This window comes from Hypanus sabinus, chromosome 4, assembly GCF_030144855.1.
Source record: "Hypanus sabinus isolate sHypSab1 chromosome 4, sHypSab1.hap1, whole genome shotgun sequence".
NCBI lineage: Eukaryota > Metazoa > Chordata > Chondrichthyes > Myliobatiformes > Dasyatidae > Hypanus > Hypanus sabinus.
Window position 1 is genome coordinate 115,564,622 of NC_082709.1, and position 25,991 is coordinate 115,590,612.

A 25,991-nucleotide genomic window follows, 5' to 3' on the forward strand; every position below is an offset into this window, starting at 1 on the left:
CTTGTCTCCCATTATTATTTCTCCTGCCTCATTTTCTAACGACCCTATATCCACTGTCATTTCTCTTTTATTTTTAACATATTTGAAAAAGACTTTTACTATCTACTTTGGTATTATTTGTTAGCTTGCTTTCATATTTCATCTTTTCCCTTCTAATGATTTTTTAGCTGCTCTGTGTAGGTTTTTAAAAACTTCCCGATCTTCTATCTTCCCACTAATTTTTGCTTTGTTGTATGCCCTTTCTTTTGCACTTACAATAGTTTTGACTTCCCTTGTATTCCACAGTTGTACTATTTTACCATTTGATTATTTCTTCATTTTTTGGAATACACATGTCTTGCACTTTCCTCATTTTTCCCAGAAATGCATGCCATTGCTGCTGTGCTGACATCCCTGCCAGCAGCTCCTTCCAATTTACTTTGGCCCACTCCTCTCTCATACCACTGTAATTTTACTTACTCCACTGAATTATCACTACATCACACTTTACTTTCTCCCTATCAAATTTCAAGTTGAACACAATCATAGTGTTATCACTGGTTCCTAAGGGTTCTTTCAGCTTAAGCTCCCTAATTGTCTTCGGTTCATTACATAACACCCAATCCAATATAGCTGATCCCCCCCCCCGTAGGCTCAACAACAAACTGCTCTAAAAAGCTATCTCAACAAAATCAAAAGGCATTCAGTAAAATCACTCTCTTGAAATCCATTACCTACCTGATTTTCCCAATTGACCTGCATGTTAAAATCTCCCATAACTACCTTTTTGACTCACCTTTTCTATTTACTGTTGTAATTTGTGGTTCAACTCCCAACCACTGTTGAGAAGCCTGTAAATAATTGGTAGTATTGTGTGCAGTTCTGTTCACCAAAATATAGGAAGGATGTGATTGTGGTGGAGAAAATGCTGAGGCTCCTCAGGAAGTTGCCTGGATAGGAGTGTTGAATATTGAGGAGATAGATGGCAGTTGTTTGGAGAGAGAGGTGTTGGGGGTAGTGGCCTTGGAGATGTATAAAATTGTCAGAGAATCAGAGCCATAAATGAGTAGATGGTCACTCCCACCCCCCCCCCCCCACCCCCAGCAGGGGCATCAAAAATGAGGGCTTAGGTTTAAGGAGAGGTTCTGGGAGACTTTTTGCATTGAGGTTGATAACTGGAAAAGTAAGCTGTGGAATCAGATACAATGAAAATAAAGTAAAATTTATTATCAAAGTACATTAATGTCACCATATACAGCCCTGAGATTCATTTTTTGTAGGTATACTGAACAAGTCCATCATAATAACCAAAATAAAATCAATGTAAGACCTCACCAACTTGGGAACTCAGTGTGCAAAAGGCAACGATCTGCAAATACAGAGAGAAAGAAATAATCATAAATAAACAATAAATTTCAAGAACATGAGATGAAGAATTAGTGAATAGTGTGTAGGAACATTTCAATGATGGGGCAAGTGAAGATCAGTGAAGTTGTCCCCTTTGGTTCAAGAGGCAGCACGCAGAAGGATACAGACTTGATACAGGCAAATGTGATTAGTGTAGATGGGCAGGAAAATTGGCATGGATGTGATGCACTAAACAACTCTCATGAGTATAGAAAATGACATTAAATGAGTACTTGGAGATCTGTATATTTTTGTGGGATGAAGGGCCTGTTTCTACACTGAGTCTGACTAAGTCACTGAAAATACTTGTAAGTGCACTGTAGGCACTCCAGACAGAAGATCCTTGGAATGCATTTCCAAGAGTAGGGCAACTAAGAATCTGTGCTTTCTGTGAGTCTAGAACTCTTACAAATACTAATCAATAAAGCATGTATGATGAAGTTGGTTATTTGATCCTCTTGAATGAATTTTGCTGAAAAAAAACTTCCACCAAATTTTAGTATTTTGTTATCTGATTTTACTCGTATTTGAAGTTGTCATCATTTTTCACCTTACTAGTTTAAATGCCATGTTTGTTAAATTTCAATTAACATTGTGAATTTAACTTTATCCTTTCTTTAATTCCCTTTACTCTGCTGTAAAACTGATGGATCTGATTTTAGCTTCTCCATCTCAAACTCCAGGTTGAAACCTTACTATGATCACTGCCTCCTAAGGATTCCTTTCCTCCAATCAAATCTGACTCATTTCAGAGCTCCCAGTCTAGAATTACCTTTTCCCTAGTGTGCTCAACTACAAGCTGCTATAAAACTTTATTCTACTAGTTTTCTCTCCTGAGATCCAGCACCAACATGATTTACCCAATCTGCCTGCATATTGAAATCCCCCACGATTAACATACTATTGCCCTTTTTACATGCCTTTTCTATCTCCCATTGTAATTTGTACTTCACATCCTGGCTACTTTTTGAAAGCCTGTATGCAAATCCCATTAGGGTCATTTCACCCTTGCAGAGAGGAAATTCTCCACAAGGATTCTACATCTTCTGATCCTGTGTCATCTCTTTGTCTGGATTTGATTTCACTTTTTACCAACAGAGCCACCTATCCCCTCTGCCTATCTGCCTGTCTTTTTGATATGTTATGTACCCCGGAACTGGGTCACTTACCAGCAAAGATAGAGAGGTCCGTTGAAGTCTGATGGTACTATTTTTAACAGTATTTATTGATAAAAATACACAAAAATAATATTGATGCAAACATACAGATAATATACATCGTCAATACTAAATCTAAAAGCACGGGTATAATAATAATCTATAAGGAATAGCTCTATCATTGTCTAGGGGATAATGTATTGTCCGATGGAAATATAAAAGTCACTTTAGTTCATTCAAGCTGCAGCTTTCTGGTTGGAGAGAAAGACGTGTTAAAACTTGCCCATTTCTTTTATGATGTCAGTCCTTAGAGTCGTTGGGAGTTGATTTCCCCGTTGTTAGCTAAAAACCGTTCTTCCGTGGTAAAGGACCACCGATTCCGGGGCAAATGGAAACGGACGCACATGGCCTTCCCACCGGCTTTCGCTATTACGGGATCGCTAGCGTTTCTTCTGGTGCATCTGAAGGGCTGTTCCCACAGACCCTCTTTTATCCTGACTCACAGGGTCTCAGATGTCAATCAGGTTGGGATGATGCAATCCCTCCACCAACCAGCCCACTTTGCCTGAGGGCTTCCACGAAGCACAGTATTTTAATACACAATTCTGTCTCCAAGAGACAATGGTCATTTCCCATAGCTTTATATCGCCGGGGGGGGGGGGGGGGGGGGCGCGGTCAAGACATTCCAAACATCTCTCTCTCATTTCCTGGGTCTCCTGACTCAAATCAATAGTGATCCTGCGATTCTCAAAAAGGAGGGGGCTGCAGGCGTAACAGATACAATATGTAGCCTTTTATGTTAAGCTTCCAACTATGGTCTTCTTTCAGCCATGATTCAATGATGCCCATAATGTCCTTACTGCAGATCTATGAACTGTGCAACATCATCTGCCTTATTCAGTACACTACATGCATTCAAATATAGCGCCTTCAGTTCTGTATCCATCACCCTTTTCAATTTTGCCCCATGTTGCACTTCAACTCATCCTACTGACTGCAATTTTGCCCTATCACTGTGGTACGCAGCCAGTAAGGATATTAGTGCCCCTCGAGTTTAAGTGTACAGGTCATATCTGCACCAGTTCCTCAGCCATGCATTCATCTGCCAAGTCATCATTTTCTTGCCCTCACTGGCGAATGACACAGGCAGCTATCCAAAGATTATAGAGTCATATAACACTACAGCGCAGAAACCACCTGGTCAGTGCTGAACTGTTAATCTGCCTAGTCCCATCAACCAGCACCTGGACCATTGCCCTCCATACCCTTCCCATGCATATACCTATCTAGATCTATTTTATGTTTATTATTTTGAAATCAAATCTGAATCTACCACTTACATAAGAAATAGGAAGAAGAGTAGGCCATTTGGCACATCAAACCTGCTCTGCCATTCAATAAGATCATGGCTGATCTGGCCATGGGCTCATCTCCACCTACTTACCTCTTTCTCATAACCTTTACTTTCCTTACTATGCAAAAAACTATCCAGCCTTGTCTTAAATATATTTACTGAAGTAGCCTCCACTGCTTCGTTGGGCAGAGAATTCCACAGATTCACCACTGTCTGGGAAAAGTGGTTCTTCCTCATCTCAGTCCTAAATGTACTCCCCTGAATTTTGAGGCTATGTCTCCTGGTTCTAGTCTCATCTATCCATGGAAACAGCTTTCCTAACTCTATCTTAGCTATCCCTTTCATAATTTTATGTTTCTGTAAGATCTCCTCTCATTCTTCTGAATTCCAGCAAGTACAGTACCAGGCAACTCAATCTCCCCTCGTAGTCCAACCCCCTCATCTCTCGAATCAACCTGGCAAACCACCTCTGCACCACCTCCAAAGCCAGTATTAAGTTAAAGTAGTTAAAGTCTGTCCCGAGCCTTATAGGCTCATCAGGGCGGTGCTTATGCCGGTTTCTGTGACGTGAAGTGACTGAAAGTACGAGGACCCCCCCAAGGATAGGATACCAGTCTATCATGAGGTTAACCCCAACGATGTATGGTTAAGTGCTTTGTTAAGGATGCAACGCGCTGCCTCAGCTGGGGCTCGAACTCATAACCTTCAGATCATTAGTCCAACACCTTAACCACTTGGCCAAAGTCAGTATATCCTTCCTCAAGTAACGAGACCAGACATACACACAGTACTCTGGATGTGGCCTCACTAGTAGCCTGTACAGTTGCGGCATAACCTCCCTGTTTTTAAATTCAATCCCTCTAGCAATCCCATTTGCAGCCTTGATAGCCTGCTGCACTTGCAAACCAACCTTTTGTGATTCATGCACAAGCTTCTCCCAAGCCTCTGCACAGCAGCTTGCTGCATTTATTTTTACAATTTAAATAATTTTTTCCATTTTTCCCTTCCAAAGTGGATGGCCTTGCATTTACCAACATTGTATTCCATCTATCAGACTCTTGCCCGCTTACTTGACCTGTTTATATTTCTCTGCAGATTCCCCATATCTTCTGCAGAATTTGCTTTTCCACTCAATTTAATACCATCAGCTAACTTGGATACATTACACTCTGTTCCCTCTTCCAGATTGTGTATCATGAACAGTTGTGGGCCCAGCACCTGACCCTTGTGGCACACTGCTCACCCCTTATTGCCAACCAGAGTAACACCCATGTATCCCAACTCTCTGCTTTCATTTAGTTAACCAATCCTCTATCCATGCTAATACATTGCCCCCAACACTGGCAACTTGTTCCACACTCTCACTACCCTCTGAGTGAAGAAGTTCTCCCTTGTGTTCCCCTTAAAGGTTTTACCTTTTCCTTTAACCCAGGACTTCTGGTCTCAGCCAACCTCGTTGGAAAAAGCCTGTTGGCAGTTGCCCTATCTATACTCATAAATTTGTATTCCTCTATCAAATTCCCCTCAATCTCCTACATTTTGGGGAATAAAGTCCTAACCTGTTGAACCTTTCCCTGTAACTAAGGTCCTCAAGAGCTGGCAACATCCTTGTAAATTTTCTCTTTCAATCTTACTGATATCTTTTGTGTAGGTAGGTGACCAGAACTGCATGTAATACTCCATATTAGGCCTAACATCTTGTACAACTTCAACATAACATGCCAACTCCAGTACTCAATACTTTGATTTATGAAGGCCAGTTTGCCAAAGATCTCTTTATGACCCTATGTACTTGTGATGTCACTTTTAAGGAATTATGAATCTCTGTTCCCAGATTCCTCTGTTGTACTGAACACTCCTCAGTGCCTTACTGCTCACTGTAAGTCCTACCCTGGTTTGTCCTCCCAAAGTATTACACCTCACACTTGTCTGCATTAAATTCCATCTTCAATTTTGTAGCCCATTTTTCCTGCTGGTCCTGATCCCACTACAATCTTTAATAGCCTTCCTCACGGTCTCAGTGTAATCCATAAATTTGCTGATCTTGTTTAGCTTATTATCATCCAGATCGTTGATATAGATGACAAATAACAATGGACCGAGCACCGATCCTTGCGGCACTCCACTGGTCACAGGCATCCAGTCACAGAGGGAACCATCTACCCCTCTCTGGCTTCTCCAGCAAACCCAATGTCTAATCCAATTCATTACCTCTTCCTGAATGCCCTTTATTTAGGGCCTGCTTTCCAGCTTTCTACCTAACTCCCTAAACTTTCTCTTCACAACCTCATGTCTGTTCCTACCAGTATCATTGGTACAAATATGTATCATGACTTCCAGTTGTTCACCCTCACTCTTTAGAATGCTGTGGACCTGATTTGAGACATCACTCTCACTTGCAAGGCAACATATCAACCGGGAGTCTCATTCACGTCCACAGAATCGCCTGCGTACTCCTCTAAATTTGGAATCCCCTATCACCACTGCATTCTTCTTCACTCTTCCGTTCTGAGCCTCAGTGCCAGAGATACAGCTGCTGTGGCTTCCCCCACAACAGTATCTAACGTGGTATACTTATTACTGGAGGGAATTCAGCACTGGCTGCCTCTTTTTCTACCGCACCTTAGGGGTAACTACCTCCCTGTAGCTCCAATCGATCACCTCACTCTCCCATGTGAGTCATCCAGCTGTCACTCCAGTTCCTTAACATGGTCTCTAAGGAGCTGCAGCCTTCCAAAAACTCAAATGTTCTTGCATCAACACCTTAAAAATCGTTATGGAAATCTCCACTAGGAAAATTCTTTTGCTTAGAGAACTTGATGTAAGGAGCAAATTGAGGCCACATTTTCTACTGGAAAAGTAATTTGCAAATCTTCATGTAAACTAGGAACCATGAGCTAGCATCCCATCGCCAGTCTTAATTTGACTGGCTAAACAATTTTTGATTAACAATGTTCGATAAACTTTAGTATTAGCATAATGTCACTAGTGACATCATAGAGGTAATTCAGATTAAGTGAAAGAAAAACTCGTGCAACTCTGAATAAAAGGGTATTGCTTGACTGAATTGATCCAAAATCCTGTATTAGGAAAGGGGTTAAAAAATTTTTTAAATATATTAGTGTAGTTTCATATGATAACTATTTTTAAGATCATTTTCCATCAAATTTGTTTAAAATGTGTATCTTTGTGCTAGGCATGACCAAAGCCAAGAACAGTTATCCAAATACTGTTAATCCCTCCACCTTAGGTTGTCTCTTAACTTTCCAATTTAAACTCTGAATCAATTTCTCAAAACTGAGATAAGTACTATTGTTTCTTTGTCCACAAAGTCTTACATCCAAGCACATAACCTGCTCTGTCAGAACTTGATTGTTACTTTTTACTTGAAACACCAACTGATGCAAACGTTTTACAATCAAATTTGATGGAATTTTAATGAATATGTTAAACATTAGGCATTTTTTATTTACAAAATTAGCTTTGGAACCAGTGCTCCTCCCTCCCCACAGGAGATTCCCCTGTAACCACTTCCTTTCTTCATGAATCCCCCTCCAATTTGAGACCATTCTGATTAATATTGCCCACCAACCAGTAACAGCTGTAAACCCATAAAAACAGAAAATGTACATGTGAATAGGCAATATGTACTTGATGTTTTCCCCCCATAAAATATCCTGCTTGGTACAAATTGTTTTTTTCATAGTTTGTATCCCTTATATTTGTGTGCCAGCTGACATTTGCTGAATAATATCTGTGTGCTTATATTTGCTAAAGGACTATTTTGTTGTTCTGAATCACTATCTATCCTGTTATAAATTTGATTGTTACTATCCAAACTAATTCTATTTAACTGGAATTGTAAGAAAATTTTTCATTTTTAGGATTGACTTAAAACTCTTTTCAGCAGACATCAGCTTCCTAAGTATTATAACTTTATTATTTGCAAATTAATACCAAAACAAAAAGATGAGGAACTAATAATCATGGAAATTATTGTCGATATTTTTCCCCTTATTGACTTTCTCTCCTTTAATAATCTCAGCTCAGAATAGTAGCACCTCAATTAGTTGAACTTAGAAAGTGTGCAAAAATCCTGGCAACTGCAGGGGAACTGCTGACGTCTGAACTCCACATGCAATGTAGGAGTGCTAAGTACTCTTGAATGTCAAGGGTATACTGTACATTCATTAACCAACAGGGCATCATAGCTGTGTTAAAGAGACACGGTCATGATTTTTTTTCTGAGGTCATCCAGTGATTCGACATCTAAGCAGGATTGTAAATTGTTTTTATCAATTTCAGCAAGCCACTTGTATATTTGCTTGTACACATGGGCAGTTTTAATAAAGGTATTATAGATATACCAGCATAAATTATTTAAGAGTGGATTAATAATGCTCTATGGTGTATTAATCTGTTTTAATCCGTACAGGTGGTACACAGAGACTTGAAACCCAGTAACATCTTGTATGTGGATGAGTCTGGCAATCCAGAATCGATTCGTATATGTGACTTTGGGTTTGCCAAGCAGTTACGTGCTGACAATGGCCTTCTCATGACTCCATGTTATACAGCTAATTTTGTTGCTCCTGAAGTAAGGCTTTATTTATTGTCTTTTATTGAAGTATGTTAAGTACCCCTTGAAACAATAAACTGATTAGTGCTCTTCAGGGCTTTCCAGGATAGTGCAGCATCTCTGAAAACCATACTCTACAGGGATGGCAGTATGCATGTTAATTTCTCCACTTACCTATTGTGCTGACTACCAGTTTCAGCTGGTGAAGGTTCCCTGTGATCAGCAGCTACTTTTCATACAGGATGATCCTGCTTGGTAGAGATGATACAATATACATAGGTATTATAAATATGCCAAGGTGATTAAGATATACTAAGGAACCTTTCAAACCAAATATTTTTTCCCTAAATGCAATATTTTCTTTTTTGCAGAGAAGTTTTATTCTCATCAAGGAGAGGGAAATAAATAGGGATAAGAACACTCTGTGAGCAACAGGATGAAACAATTACAAGCATATCATCACAGCTAGCTGCTCTGTAAATCATTGTAAATTCTTTCCCATCTATCTCTCTTAACCCCTTCCTCAGAATAACAACCCAATTGCATCATCAGCACTAGTGCTTCTTGGACTAACCACGATTGATTGCCCCACATTAGGTAGTTTGTGATCCTATCAATTTAAGAGCTACTGACATCCCAAGAATTACAGAGTGCAGCATTCTGTGTCACATCTCAATTTCAAGAAATTATAGTGACATGTTCAGAAATCCCCTTATTGTCCTTTTTTGCACTGCAGATTAATAGATGACATCTCAGTTCAGCTCTTGCCAAAATCATAAATGTAACACTACCTCACTATTCCTCTTTTGAACAATGTATTTATTCTATGTAATTTCGTACAGTATGTAATTTGGTACTGAAAAAACTTGCGTTTATGTAGTTCCTTCATAATTGGAAAATAGCGCTTTGTATTAGTTGCTTCAGGCCTTATTCAAAAATGTATATTTTCAAATCTTGATGTGGGGGTTAAATTTCTGTCATAAGTAAGATTGTGTTCCCAGTTTCTGAGCTTTTGCAACCATTTACATCTGACTTCGTATACTCTGGATAAGAGGTGTTTACAATTAGAGAAATAAAATAGACTTTTATCTTCATTCTGTAACTTTATGGGAGTATAACTTAAAATTTCAATACCATTTGTAATAAAGAGAAAACTTGGAAATCCCTGGTGTAATTAAACAGTGGCAAAGTATGCATAAAATAAATGCTAGAAATATTCTGCAGGTCAGCAAGAGTCTGAGACAGAATCAGAGCCAGGTTTATTATCACTGACATGGCGTGAAACCTGTTTCATGGCAACAGTACAGTGCAAGACAAAAAAAATTACCAAAAAATAAAAAACACATAGTTCAAAATAGGAATAGCAAAGTAGTGTTCATGGGTTCATAGACTTCAGAAATCGGATGGCAGAGGGGAAGAAGCTGTTCTTAAAATGTTGAATGTGGGTCTTCAGGCTCCTGTACATCCCCTCTGATGGTAGTAATGAGAACAGGACATGTCCTGCATGGTGAAGGTCCTTAATGATGGATTCTGACTTGTTGTAGCACTGCATTGTGAAGGTGCCCTTGCTGGTGGGGAGGTATGTGCCTGTAAAGGAGTTGGCTACATCTACAACCTTCTGCTTCCTTTTTTAATCCTGTGCATTGGAGTCACCATACCAGGCAGTGATGCAGCCAGTCAGAATGCTCTTCATGGTACATCCCTAGAAATTTGCTAGTCTTTGATGACAAACTAAATCTCCTCAAACTCCTAATAAATTATAGCTACCGATAAGCCTTCTTTGTGATTGCATCAATATGTTGGGCTGATGAGAGATTCTCTGTAACGTTGACGCCCATGAATTGAAGCTGCTCACCCTTTCCACTGCCCATCCCTCAATAAGGACTGATGTATGTTCTGCTGGCTTCCCCTTCTTGAAGTTCATATATCAATTTTTTGGTCTTGCTAATGTTGAAAGAATAATGTTGTTATTCTTTCAACACCACTCAACCAGCCGATCTGTCTCGTGCCTGTAGGACTCCTTATTGCCATCGTGCAATTATATTTTCAATAATTCAGCAAAATGAATTCCAAAGATTCATAGCCCTATGTGTCTAAAGTTTACATTGCTCTTGACAAAAAAAAACTTGTATTTCTTCATACCACACAGGGGTCTGGTACACTCTGAAAGTTCTTGCACCTGGTTTGAGTGCTAAGCCTTGTTGCCTTTAAAGTTATTCTTTACAAGATAACTGGAAACACGAACAGTTAATTACTTTGTTTTATACTTCATAGGTCTTAAAGCGGCAAGGGTATGATGCAGCTTGTGATATATGGAGTCTTGGTGTTCTTCTCTACACTATGCTCACAGGGTAAGTTTATATTAATGATGGATCTTACTGAAATGTAAAAGGACTTTCCACCCATTGGTAAAGGCAGTGAATCATGTTGGCAATGGCTTGTGGTACATATTAATCTGGAAATAGCACACTTAACTTATAGTTCAGTTTGCTTTTTCAATACTTTTATAATGTGCCTGAGGCTGTTGGAAATTTTGCAGTTTTCACACTCAGTGTGCAATATTTTCCATAAAAGTGCCACCAAGTTTGGAATTCCCATGCAAGTGTACAAATCCATAATCCTGCTTTTAGTGAACATTTTGCCAATTCCTACATTAACTGACTATTTTCATCCATTGGAAGGATAAGAATCTGCCCACCGACCTGTTGGAGTGTATGGTCTTGCACTTTGGTAGAAGGGAAAGAAGTGTAGACTATTTTCTAAATGGGCAGAAAATTCAAAACTCTGTGCAAAATGACCTGGGAGTCCTTGTGTTGCATTCCCTAAATGTTAACTTGCAGATTGAAGCGGTGGTGAGGAAAGCAAATGTGATATTAGCATTCATTTCGTGATTACTGGAATATAAAAGCAAAGATGTAATGCTGAGGCTTTATAAGGCACTGGTGAGGCCTCACTTGGGAGTATGTGAGCAGTTTAGAGTCTCTTATCTAAGAAAGGATGTGCTAACATTAGAGAGAAAGTTCAGAGGAGGTTAATAAGAATGAAAGGGTTATCGTACGAGGAGCATTTGACATCTCTGGGCCTGCACTCACTGGAATTTAGAAGAATGAGGGGCGAATATCATTGAAACTTTTCGAATGTTGAAAGGCCTAGGTGGAAAAATTTTTCCTATGCTGGTGACATCTAGAATCAAAGGGTACAGCCTGAGAATTGAGGGATGAATATTTAGAATGGAGATGAGGAATTTCTTTAGCCAGAAGGGTGATGGATCTAGAATTTGTTGCTACAGACAGCTGTGGAAGCCAGGTCATTGGGTGTATATAAGGTGGAAGTTGAAGGTTCTTGATTAGTTAGGGCATGAGAGGTTACAGGGAGAAGGTAGGCGAATGAGATTGAGAGGGAAAATGGATCAAAAAAATTCCTGGATTTTAGTTTTTGCTCTTTCAATATGCTAGAAATACTGTGATTTGTTGGAAATTTTTATGCTATCTTTTGCAGCTTGTTCTGGCTCACTGTAAAACAGCACATCATGCAGGGTCTCAATATTTAGGATTGGAGCTGAAGACTGTTATAAGGCTGGAATAGGTTTTTGAGGAGTGTTGAGGTTTACAGGAAAGAGAAAAAGGTTTGAGGCCAGGAATAAATTGAACGTGATCTTATTGAATAACAAAAAGAGTTGAAGGGAGCCATATGGCCCCTTATGCTTCTCGGTGGCTATGGTAACACCATTTAGTCACATTTAAGAATTATACTTCTACTGATGCAGTACAGTTAAATATACCTTGCATCTGTATTTTCTTAATCTAAGTACCTACCTTCAATTAATAATGAAGTATATTGTTCCCTGTTCAAATACACCATCTTATTTCTAACGTACCTTATTTGCACATGTCCTGTTGCCCAAAAATGTTAACTTTTGTCTGACTAGTGCAGCAAATTTAATTTAATAATTTCTGCATTTATGGTTTAATAATGAGAATTTTTTTGTTTCAGTTACACCCCTTTTGCTAATGGACCTGATGACACGCCCGAAGAAATATTGGCAAGAATAGGTAGTGGGAAGTTCAGTCTGACTGGAGGTTACTGGGATACTGTTTCTGATGTTGCTAAGGTTGGTGCCTTAAACATTATCTGAAATATAAATGTGATTCAGCTCTTGGTGATTTGAAGAGGAGGAACATGAATGTGTGCTGTAGAGAATGCGTTAAATAATTTAAGTAAAGGGAACGCTAGATACTGAAGTAATATTCCAGAAATGAATCTGAATAATTTTATCCTACTGGGAGAATGAATAGGATCATAAAATACAATACACCCAAGATAAAAATCCAGGATCAATGTATTAAATATCTTTGTGTGCTAACTCTACGAACTCCATTACATTAGTGCTAGTGCAAGTGTTAAAGGCAGAGCACTGGAATCCCATTATCTGAATGGATGAATTATCTTTCTTTTTCCAGCATCTTACTTCAGATTAATACCCACAATGGTTTGCAGTCTTAAGTTTTTAAGAACAACACAAGAACTCTCACCTTGGAGAAATAATGAATCACTTTGTACTTTTAAATCTGCAGAGGCACCAATTTTCAGATAGTGTTTTAAGATGAGGCTTCATCTGGTCTCTTGTATGTGAAAGGTTCCATTGTACTCTTTTAAGGAAGAGTATAGGAGTTATCACTGGTATTCCTTAGTTAACTGACTTGGTTTTAAGAAATCGCTGTTTATGGCAATTCGTTGTTTACAAGTTCTTCACTTCATTTCTTGCATCACAATTAGCTGTCGTATATCAAATACACCTGAGGATATTGTGAAAGATGCTAAATGCATCCAAACTGTGGTGATGCTATTTGCACCATCATTCTTTGTGTCAAGGAGACTTGCACAGGGCAGATGAAGACTAAATTTAATGACAGAAGCATATACTACCTCAATACTACTTTGAAGAATCAGCTTAGAAAACATGGGTCATAAATGCACAGCCTTCTTTTTGGGTTAGTTGGTGTTACGGAGTTGTGGCTAACACCATACTACCTTGACAATTGCAGTTCCCATCTTTATTGTCTAGGATTATAACTAAACAAAGTAGAAGAATATTTGTTGGTTTATGGCAATCATAAATCTGAAGATTATGTGGGCACTAAGTGTTACTAAGAGTTCAGTGACTATTTGTAGATTACTCATCTCCTTTGTGTACATTTGATTGGGAGGTTGGGTGTGAGTTCTTCTGCCTCAGAATATTCACTTTCCTGGCTAATATTGGGAATTTGCTGTGATCAAATTTCTCTTTTATTTTAAATGACTGTACTTCATTTGGCAATAACACAAGTTATAAAATCCACCAAATGAATATATGTTGATTTGCTTCGGTTTGGCATTGGTCAGTGCCAGGATGCTGAAGAAACAATGGATCTAAATGTATTACTAGTTTATTACTGGATTTGTCTTTTAAAAAAAATCCTTGATTTGAACAGTATGTTTGTTTGATAACATTGATTTGTACCAAACTTAATGGTTTGATCTTTCAATGTAACAGGATCTTGTATCAAAGATGCTTCATGTGGATCCACAACGAAGGTTGACCACAACCCAGATCCTCCGGCACCCATGGATTATTCATCGAGATCGACTTCCACAGTTTCACTTAAACCGACAGGATGCACCACATCTAGTAAAGGTAAAAAAAAATGGCTGTTGCAATTTATTAGGTACATATCAGCTCTTTGGCACCCTGTTTGACACAACATGACCCTAACATCAAAACCGCCAAGTGATAATAGTCTTGCAGGAGCCTAGTTTAATATTCAAAATGGGTGATGGTCACTGGCTTGTTGTCTGAAGTCTATATAAGATAAAAATCACTAACTAGACATACTAAATACAACATGAATTGAGTAATTTTTGCTGTGTAAAATAAATGAAACTGAAAGGCAATTAATTCATTCATTCCAAACTTAGAAATTGTATTTTGTCATGGCTATTCTTCTAATATTTCAATGTGAAGTATGATTATTTCAAACATTCATTACAGGTAATAGTTTAGAGTACATCTTGTCAATAGTGGATAAATCAAACTCGTGCAATTTTTGATGTATAACTGAAATGAATTTAATATACAGGCCATTTGAGATTTTAGACACAAACCTTCTAATGATCCCAGAAGCCTCTGACTAAAATGCATGAACTAGTAATTGAACGTGATGTATATCACGATGCACAATGATCATAATGAAGTGTTTCATCCTACATAGTTTTAGATCCTCAAATTACTGTCTGTGGGGGATGGGGTGGGGAGATAACAGCTCTGATTTAGCAGCCATGAACAAAAGTGTGCAGGGCATCTCCATGTCATAAACGGGTTCTGGTTTACAGCCATCCATAACTTGTTGTAACCATATGTTGGAAAATACCCAAAGCTTTATTCAGTATGGTAACACTACCTGTACAGTGATATAAAAATGGCATTAAAGGCACAAGTCTGATAAAGATGAACAATTACTATAAGTGGGGAGGGAGGGTGAGAGGATGAGGGCAGGAGGATGACACAGTAATGGAGTGTACAGAGTGCACTGAGAGAATTCAGCATTTTTCAAAGTTGCTTTTCAGATAAGACATGTTGAGATCCTTTGTATTGTCTTAGACTTAAAAGTTTCCCATGCTACTATGTGAAGGAAGTCTTTTTTTGGTGGTGTCAATATTTATCCTTCAGACAATAGATATGAAACACATGGTTTTAGTCAAATCCCACAATTTGTTGCAGCTTGTAAATTAGCTGCTGCAGTTTCTATGTATAGGAATTACTACAGGTTTCAAAGTACTTCAAAGTAGACACTTTGGAACATTTGTGAAAGACCTTTTAAGGCAAATAATAGTTGTCAGGTAAAGCTGTATTGATTTATACAGTGCAGAAGGAGCTCTTTGGCCCAACTCATCAATGCCTTGTTCCATATACTGTACCTGGGCTAGCGTCCTCTCACTGCAAACAGCCTTTCTCACTTGTAAGTTCATGGCTATGCTATTGAAAATTATCTTTGCCCCAGTTTAGTTTAATTTTCCGATCAGTCTAATTCCTTTCTATAATTCTTTGAAAACTAATAGAATTGTAACTGTTAATCCCAAAGTGTATACTACTGACACTTCAGTCACTTTCTCTACATCATTTCCCAGTAGAAGGTCCAGTGTTGCCCCCTATGTAATGGGGTCATCTGTATGTTGCTTCAGAAACTTTCCTGGATACACTTAAGTTCTGCTCCGTTCAAATTCTTGGTATAGTAGCAATCCCAGTCAATATATAGGAACTTAAAACCACCTACTATTATTATTCTTATGGCCATCTGTAATCCCCCAACATATTTGCTGCTTTAATTCCTGCTGAATGTTTTCGGGAGGAGGGGTTGTCAACGATGTGAACCTGCAGTAGAATCCCATCAAAGTGATCGTTCCCTTTTAGTTTCTGAACTCCACCCATATAGCCTCACTGGACATTCACCAGGATTATTCTGTGGTGTACTGTGGTGGTGATTTTGCTAATTAGAAAATCAACTGCCCCCCCTCCTTCATCACCCCTTCATCTATCATGCCTCTAGCATCTGGACCATTGAGCTACCAGTCCTGCCCATCCCTCTGTAATTTTTCTGTAATAACTATAACATTCCAGTCCTTGTATTCATGTCCTGAGTTCGTGTCCCTTGCCTGTTGGGCCTCTTGCATTAAAATAAATGCAGTTTAGCTTGTCAGACCTTCATTTCTCCCATCCTGTTATGGCTATCTTCTGAACCTTTTTCACTTCAACTTCCACATTTGCCTCAGCTTTCTCATAGGTTCTGTGTGACTGCTTTGGCCCACAACTCTACCTCCTCCACATCCCACCACACCACCAGACTAAACCTTCCTAACTAGCACTAGCAAATTCCTCCGCTAGGATATTAGTCCCCTTTTATTTAGGTGCTACCTATTCCAGAAGAGATCCCAATGGCAAGAACCTAAGTCCTTCCATCCCTCCCCTTCTCCACCAGCTCCTCAGTCATGCATTCATCGTCCCTATCCTCAGTTCCTACCCTCACAAGCACATGGCACCAGGGAGTAATTCCGGAGATTACAACCTGATGTCCTGCTTTGTAATCATCTAACTTACTGTGTACACTGAAGGACCTCACCCCCTTTTCTACCTTTGTATTGAGTATCAATGTGCACAATGATTTCTGGCTGCCCTCCTCCCCCTTTTTATAATATTCTGCAACTGCTTAGAGATATCCTCAGCCCTGGCTCGTAGGAGCAATATACCTCATTCAAGGCCACCGAGTCTCTTGTCTGTTCCCCGAGCTATTGACTTTCCTGTAGCTACAGCCTCCTTGTCTCTACCCTCCCCTGCTCTGCACATCAAGGCCAATCATGGTGCCACTGCTCTGGCTCCTGCTGTCAATTTTTTTTCCTCTGCAAGGCCATTTGCCACTCTTTCTCTCCCCCCCCCCCCCACCCTAACTGTATCCAAAGCAATATACTTATTTGAGAGAGGAGCAGCCACGGGAAATAGCTTTCCCCTCCTGGCACTCTCTTGTCTATCTGAGTGAAACTTTGTTGTGACCACCATCCTGAAACTCCTTTCCATAACACTTTATGATCTTGCATGCACCCAAGTGAATCCATCTGCTGTTCTATGTGATCAATGTGGTCTGACATAGTCATAAAGGATGCTAGACCCTCTGATGTCCCATATCTTGCAGGGTAAGCATAACACTCCACTGATTGCCATTTCTGCCCCCTTTTAACAACTGAAGGAAAATGAAAAAAATCTACTTTGCCTAATACAGTTGCTGTTCATCCTTTCTAAAGTCAGTACTTTGTCCTCAACTGTAGTGCTTCTGGAAATCACTGTAATACCAGATATTGCCTTTCTTTTATTTGCTGCTAGCCCTCAAGTAAAAAGACAAAGAGCTCCTCACCTGATGTTTTTTAAACTATCACTGCTAACCCTCCTTTCCAGGCCATATAGAGTAAAGATGAATGTAATCCAATTGATTTGGTGCAGAAAACACATTGTGCCGGTGACTAGTTGACATTAAGTATCGTGTCTTCATTGCTCATAATTCTTCCTATCATATTATTATAGCTCATTTATTAAGATGTTAAAAGTATTTTAAATTTGCTTAGAAGTCACTATGTTTCATCTCGACAAGCTTAGATATTTACTAGAATTGAGCAGAGCCTCAAATTTTAAAATTGACTATGTACTTATAAAAGGAAATCTCACTCTACTGCTGTCAATGTGTTGCATACAAAGCTAGTTAGGGAGTAAAATGCCTTCTCAAAAATTATTTGATCTGGAAGCTTTCTTCAGGGTTTTCATGGAGAAAACTTTGTGAAACTGCAGAAGGTGAAGTAAGACGCATGTTAGATTCAATATAGAATTACCATGCACCTGAATATACATATTGTCATTTATTCTCATGATCAATGTTAAGCAAGGTAATACATGTGGGCAACATTCTAAAGCTATGCCATGGACTAGAGCAAACTTATGGCACAACGATAGCTTAATAGTGATGAACAATAAAAATACTTCCTTCAAGGAACATCTAGTAACTATTTACCAATATTAATCTTTGCCAAAAGGATGAACAGTCTCTGACTAAGTCTTGAAACCATCTTACTGCACAGGCTTTAACTGTTCTTGCTTCAAAAATGTCATCCTTGATGACATACTTGCTCGTGGTAATGTCTGATGAGCAAACCAGTGACAGTGGTGCTCACCCAGAACGATGATTGGCTGAGATACCTCTGAAGTGAGTTGCGCTCTCTTAGTACAACCTCCAACTCACTGTAGTCCCGCAGAATAGAGAAAGGGACAGAGTTCACTAAGGTAACTGAGGTTCACTGAGATTATTGCTTTGTGAGGGACTGCACATCCTCTGCATTCACCTGTCTTCCAACAACAAGATTCTAATCTTTGTCTGATTCAGTTGCTCTATACTGAGAGGTTGCTTACAAATGTGCCAACCACTGCAAAGGCTGTATTTGGCTATTCCTCCAGTCTTCTCTTTTTTCTCTCACAATATTGGAAATGACTTGGGTGCTCATTTTTCAAGATATTAGTCTTAAATGCACTGACAGTGGGCTGGCAAGCACCATCGAGGCAGACTTCACTCGTTATGACTCAAACTAGGTCTAGTTGTTGGCCATAAAGTACATCATGCTGAGCATTATGCTGTTCACATACCTTATGTGCACAGATAGTGTCTTTGCCAAGCAACAGGAGAATCTCAGCTGAAAAGTCAAGTGGGGGGGGGGGGGGGTGTTCTTGTCAGCTACGTCCTTAAGATGTGAACAACTGCGTGCTGCTTCAGGAGTTGGTTTCATCCCTGTTTTTGGGAATATGGTTGCAGTCAATGAGAATTGGCAGCGGTGAGCAGAATGACTCGGCAACAAATCCACCAGCTCTGCTTCCGGTAACTTCTGACATTCCAGAACATTGTTTAGGATGTACAGGAAAGTAGCTACATGTAATGAAGGCTCAGCTGGTTCCTCGCCATGTTCTGATGCTGCTATGCTGGAACCAGTAGCCCCAGGTGCTGGCCCTGAAGTTACAGCTGTATCTGGGGCTAATTCTTAAGTGCCTATTGAGTCTTGACCACGTTTCTTGGAGACACTGGTGCTTGCTGCACCATGTCAGTCTGTATTCTGCAATATATTGTTACTGCTTCTCTAGTCCTCCTTGCTGAACTTCCGCCACTCTCTGGATGATTGTCTTGTCCACATTCAAACTGACTCTGCCTCAGGGCTTCTCTGCCCAGACTCAGGATTTTGCTCAAACCGTTGTCCAATGGTGATTTATCACCACAGCCTGGTGCAGTGTGTGAGGGCTGTGCAGTTGGTTGTGGAGTAGCTTTTTTTTAAATTAATTTTTTGAGTTTCTACACTACAACAAAACCCCATCAACAAAATGGAGATTAATACAGTGCAAAACAAACGTGTCTAATATATAATTCATAATAAGGAAAAAGCACCCAAAATAAAATAAAGTTAGTATCCTCCCCGCCCTGCCACTACAAAACTCCAGCCAACCATTACAATATATAAAAGAAAAATTAATTGGAGCATTTGACCCCACAGAGCTGTAAATATATATTAAAAAAATAATGTCTACTACCAGTGAAGTAGCTTCTGCTGAAGGGTGAGCTACTGATCCACTTGGTGCACTGTTCAGCCTTTGTCTGCTCTTGTTAAGTGGTGAACATCCACGTGTTTCCAAATTGAGTGACCTTGGGCACTTCTCACTTTCTACCTTAAATAAGAGCTCATCTTTGGGTTTGAATCTGAAGCAGAGGATGTAAGTTCAGGAGGACCAGGTAAAAATTTCCAGTCCTTCATGCTTCACGCTCCTCAAGTGCACTAGGTGTAGCTTCTACACAAGCTTTCTCATAGCATTTCAGCTTTGCACTTAGCAGAGGCTGGTTTCAGCTCTGGCGTGGATCCATGCGGCAGCATGGTTTTGCTTGAGTGTCGCAGAGAAGTAATTGACGCGCCACTCTCTGATCTGACTTCCATGGCTCAGTGATAGGGTTGAAGAGTACTTTGTAACATGCTGCGTTCAGACACTGCTCCAGTTCATGGCGATGCCTTTGAAGGCAATTTATCTTTTCATTCTACTGCTCTCGCAGTGTGTTGCGTACAAAGCTAGGCAGGGAGTTAAAAACCTTCTCAAAAATCACCCCAGCTGGAAGCTTTCTTCAGGGTTTATAATGAGAAAACTGTGAAACTACAGAAAGTCAAGTAACACATATTAAATTCAAGACAGAATATACCAATATTGTTTTTATGATTAGCATTAAATAATGTAATACACACATGCAACATATTACGGTATAGCTATGCCGTGGACTAGAGTGAGCTTGTGACACAGTGATAGCTTAATACCAATGAATGTAAATGTTTACCAATATTAAGAAAGGTTAAGGCTCACAGATATCACTGTTTCAAGGGCAAATAGAGGATGGAGATGGATGTCTTTCAACCATGTTTACTCCAAATCAAAATCCAAATTAACCTGTGCAGGAAATTGTTCTTTAAAAAAAGCTAATGAACAGGAAGTGATAGTACAAAACAAATTGTATACAAAATAAACAACACCTGTAGAAGCAGAACACTTGAACTTTGATGTGGAATTTCTGACAATAGTAATATCCATCAACTTTCACTGTATTAGGTTTGTTTCTGTTTTCTAATTGAGGGAAAGGTGTTACAATCATTATTATTGGAGTTGGTGGTTGAAAAAATTACTTGGGTGATGTGTCTTTCATATTCTCAGGATATCATAATGCTTTGCAACAGATGAAATTTTTTTGTAGTATCATGATTTTATGTGTAAGCACAATAGCAAATTTTTGAGTAAAGTTATGTGCATATACCGAAATCTTACTGCTTTACCTTCATTCATGTTATTTTATATTTTTAAGGGGGCCATGGCTGCCACTTACTCTGCATTGAACCGCACACCGTTGCAGCCTGTTCTAGAACCTGTTGGCTGCTCAAACCTGGCTCAGCGAAGGGGTGTAAAGAAACTTACCTCAACTGCTCTTTAAAGTAACCTCTGCTGAAAACTGGACTGCAGCAACCTTGGACATATATCACAGAACAGTGTGTTTATAAAAAAAACAAACAAACTATCCCAGTTGCCTTTATATGCTGCTTTTTGCCTTCTGTTAGTCCTGCTTTGAACAATTGGATACCAGGTTTTTGGGAATTTTGGATGGAATGTGAAGTGGAATCATAATTAGGATCAAAAATTATTTGGGTAAATGCATAGAAACTTGGCATTGCAATGAACACTGTATTACTTGTAAATTAGTAATAGGAGAAGCACTCTGAATCATACTGAATTTTTACTGGGAATGTACAAATCCACCTGGGATGTTTTTGTTATTAATTTTTTAAGAAGTTGAGCACTTGAGTAATTGTATATCCTATACGTGTTATCATTTGTAAGCCTTGTGCCACATTTGAATGTCATGACCTGGATGGAGGTAGTGATTCTAACTGCATTTTCTCTCGAATAGTCCTCCAATAGCTTTCTGAATCATCGGTTAATTTTCACACTAATTTCATCACTATACCATGGTTGAAATTTCCTTGGGGTACTGTTAAGTAGCTGAGGGACAATTCATCTACTTACCTGCATTTTGAGTTGATTTTTAACTACTGTACCCAGTATGTGACTGTAATCCATGGATCACCCAGAAGGCAAACTATCAACTTGAGCACGTATTATGAAAACTCTTACTTTTGTGTGAAAGTATGTTTTATAAAGTAATTTTTCATTTTATATATAGCTTAGCGTGAAATGGTGAAGGGGATGGTCATTTTTTTTGCTGCTTACTGTGCTGTTGAACAAAATAGACTGGGTTCACCTAGGCACTTGAGTTGCAGTGAGGGAAAATAGAAATCAGTTGAAGATCTTTTACTGTGTATCCATTATACCTTCATTTCCTCCATTCTTTATGTAGTAGTTTCAAGATATTGTAGCCTTAATTGATTCCTTATAAATTGATGGGATAGGATTGCAATAGATTTAAATAATGCATATTAAGTGTTGTCATCCAGCTATCAAAGCTTGAAGGGAAGTTGTAAAGATGATGGGTGAAGTTATTTTGAATTTTCAAATCTACTTGGTGAGTTTTTAAAAATGCAACAGTATCACAGATGTAATATTTTTCTACACTTCTATACAAATCAAGCTTTATACTGGACTCTACAGCGTAGCAAAGCACTGAAGTGGACATATGAGGATTTTTTTATACTGTCTTTACCAAAGCGTGAATTTGGTAGCTGAAGTCAGGTTCAGCTGATATTGCTACCATTTTAACTGGATTGACCAGAATAGTCAATGCTGAAAAAGATTGACTTAATTGTGCCTAATTTTGGTACAGCATCAAAATGTTTTCATTTGAGATTAATGTTACCTAGGCTGATTTGAGGGTAACTGAAGTGGAAACAGAATTTTTTTTAACGTGTCACTCCTTTATGGACTGACAATTTTTTGTAATCATGCAGAAAAACAAATTTATACAGAATAAATCTTCAAACATTAAAATTATGCTGTAATTTACTTGTGACCTTTAAGTTTTGCTTTTGAATGACTTAATCAATGTGTTAATTAGTAGGTTATTTCATTACTTGAAAAATGGATCCAGCTTGGAATTTCATACACTTCATTTTATTTATCACAGAAAGGCAATTGAGAGCCTACATATCTTTTGGAAAAGCTACCCAGTGAAGCTTCCTTACCTCACATTCCCATAGCAATAACACTTGTTTTCCTTTTCCCAAATGTATTCAGTTTCATTTAGGCAGTGCATTCTAGATGATAATTACTGCTAAATTGAATTTTGTTCATTTTTCCTCCGTTCTTTTGCCGAATACCACTAATGTCCCCTGACTCTACTTCCAGTGTAATCAGAATCTCTGTATTTTAGCAATTAACTAATAAACAATATCTTTCATTTCCTCAGAGGCACTTTGTTCTCCCCCTCTATTAGGTTAACTAATATATTTTACATTTTTTCTTGCTTGCTGTTCCTTCATCTGAATTAGGGACATCACTCTCTGCCCTGAACCTATCATTTCTTAAGATATCTTCAAGTGCTTTTATGGAAAAAGTAGATCTTTTTGCCTCAGCAACTGTTACTGCAAGTCTGTCCAAGATTGAATCAAAGACTTTGAGCTATAATCCAGACTGAAAAGCCAACACAGTACTGAGACAGTTACAACAATCTTCGAGTTATGGCTCAGATCCGTGTTTACCATTGACCTCTGCGAAAGATTACATTCCTACTGAGAAGCTGCTACGGTGGTGTCCTGCAGTATGGCATAGTCATCTCATAAATCATGTAGTACCTCAAGTGATCTGACATTACATCGCTATAATAGGTCTGGTCATTTCTCATTGCCATTTGAAAGACCTTAACATTTTGATCCTGCATCATCATCACTACATCAGTGATTTGAACTTAGTATTTCATTTGGTCCAGAATCCAAAAGTTCCAAACACTTACATTACTGAATAGGAAAATCTTTGCACCTCCATCTTCCTTTGTGTGTTCTGTTACAAAAATTGCACATATTTGAGTGATACTAATCTTCAGTTTAATCTTATTCCTTTTGCTCTGTTAAGATCAAATGATTGCAAAGTCACTTCAAGCATACTGCTCACGAGTTGAAAACTGTTGGACTGCAAATCCATATGTGTAGTAATCATATGACCCTAGTGTTAATTTCCATGCTTCCTGTATGAATTAATTTAGTTTGTTTTTCCACTTGCCACCTTGATTTCAACAATACAGTTTGCCTTTTTTGCATACTTCACTGTGGAGCTGCTCTGTTTTTATATTCATGGCACCCAGTTCTTCAATCCATTTTTGAATAGGACCATTTTCCAATGAATTGTAAGTGTTTTGTGGTAAGTCTGGTTGTTCTCATTTAAAGCTGATCTCATGATGCAACAGCATTCCCCTGCCTCACTTTCTCCTGTTCTCAATAATGTTCTCAGGGAGACCCCTGGAGTTGAGAATGGTTCAAAAGAAATATTAAGTGCAGCCCTTTTGAGGAGGAGGAGGAGGTGGAAAAGGTGTTGCACCAAGCAACCTATGGCTATATTTAATCACAGAATGGTGTCCACATTCAATAATAAACATGAAACTGATCTAGTAAACGTATAGTAAAAGGCATGTGTTTCCTTTAACCATGGTTTCCTTTCTACTACAGAAAGCGGCCCTTAACTGCATCTCTTCTACTTCTGCTATCTCATCCCCCTTTCCCCCTGAATAGAAGAAGTATAAAGTTCTTCTGGTAACTTCCAAACATGAGAAAGTCTGTAGTTGCTGGAAATCCAAAGCAAAACACACAAAATACTAGAGCAGGGGTCGGTAACGTTTACCACTGAAAGAGCCAATATGGACCCATTTCCCACAGAAAAGAAAACACTGGGAGCCACAAAACCCGTTTGACATTTAAAATGAAATAACACTGCATACAACGGTTTTTTTTGCCTTTATGCTATGTATAAACAAACTATAATGTGTTGCATTTATGAAATTGATGAACTCCTGCAGAGAAAACAAAATTACATTTCTGCATGCAACAAAAACATTTTGAACTCCGAAAAATGACGTTGGGTTGAAGGTTACTCCATAGTTAGCCTACCTTGGATCGAAGAATTAAAAGAAAGCGCGCAGTGGTGATGTATATTAATAGCGATTAAAAAAAAAACACGTTGTAGCAGTGTGCTACACGCAGCGCTAAAATAATGACTGCAGTCAAAGATAACTTTATTCAAACTAAACAGCCTTGCTTTAAAGCCTCCCTCAACCCGTCCCCGTGGGCACGGATGCTCCAAAAGACACATACTCACAAACCCCCGTAGGCTATCTCCCTTAGCCAGAACGGTGGCTAATTGTGAGCCGGTTCGGATGTGCCAGGAAATGGGGTCTCCACAACGTTTTCTTTAGATTGTACAAGATCACCATAATCTTCAAATTTTGAATTACATTTCAAAAACTAACAAACCACGGGGAGCCGCAGCACAGAGATGAAAGAGTCGCATGTGGCTCCAGAGCCGCGGGTTGCCGACCCCTGGGAACTCAGCCGGTCAGGCAGAAATCTATGAAGAGAATTAAACAGTCAATGTTTCTGGTTGAGACCCTTCTTCAGCCCTGAAGAAAAGTCTTGGTCTGAAATGTCGACTACTTGCTCTTTTCCATAGCTGCTCCCTGACCTGAGTTTTATAGTGTTTTGTGGACGTTACTCAAGTAACGTTTGTATCAGAACTGACTTTTCTACTCCAGATCATCCACCTGTAATAATGATTCAGTTTTTCTTTCTCTGCTAGTATAGCTTAACCTCCAGGATATTTCCTATAACTTTACATTTAGAAACATAGAAAACATACAGCACAATACAGGCCCTTTGGCCCATGAAGTTGTGCCGAACATGTCCCTACCTTAGAAATTACTAGGCTTCCCCATAGCCCAATATTTTTCTAAGCTTCATGTACCCATCCAAAAGTCTCATAAAAGACCCTATCGTATCCACAGCTTGTGTTCTTTTCTGTTCTCTTATATATTGCTGTTATTAATCTGTCAACTGGATAAATTTAACAACTTATCCCTATGGCAACCCTGGTTTCAATCTACTACAGTTCTATTCAAAAGAAATGTTCTCTGTGTTTGTCGCCTCTCCTAAAGAAGGATCCTCAACAATTATGTTATTTCTTTCCTTAGGCACTGGTCCATTGTATTTTTATTTTTATTACTGAAATAGGTTGTCATTTGAGTATATCTGAATATTTTAAGCAAAAATACAAAAAACCTATGTTTTGCCCTCAGGACCCTAATATCATAGTCCATAATGGTAGTGTCATAGCGTACCACACTACCGAAGTAGGCACTTCGGCCCATCTAATCCATGCCAAACTGTTATCCTGCTTTGTCATAATGGCCCATACCTAGACCATATTCTTCCATACTCC

The 25,991-nt window shown here is 38.9% G+C and overlaps 1 protein-coding gene across 6 annotated transcripts in view; it reads left to right on the forward strand.

The window, feature by feature from the left end:
* The window catches only part of LOC132393125 (ribosomal protein S6 kinase alpha-3), a 110,868-nt gene extending 87,043 nt beyond the window's left edge, over window positions 1-23,825 (forward strand). For all 6 annotated transcript variants that reach the window (XM_059967962.1, XM_059967960.1, XM_059967963.1 and 3 more), the window contains 5 exons: window positions 8,333-8,494; window positions 10,751-10,827; window positions 12,470-12,587; window positions 14,010-14,150; window positions 20,926-23,825. In XM_059967962.1, the coding sequence (XP_059823945.1) occupies window positions 8,333-8,494; window positions 10,751-10,827; window positions 12,470-12,587; window positions 14,010-14,150; window positions 20,926-21,051 (624 nt within the window). In that variant the 3' untranslated portion in view covers window positions 21,052-23,825. The remainder of the gene's footprint in view (window positions 1-8,332; window positions 8,495-10,750; window positions 10,828-12,469; window positions 12,588-14,009; window positions 14,151-20,925) is intronic.
* Window positions 23,826-25,991: the final 2,166 nt, after the last annotated feature.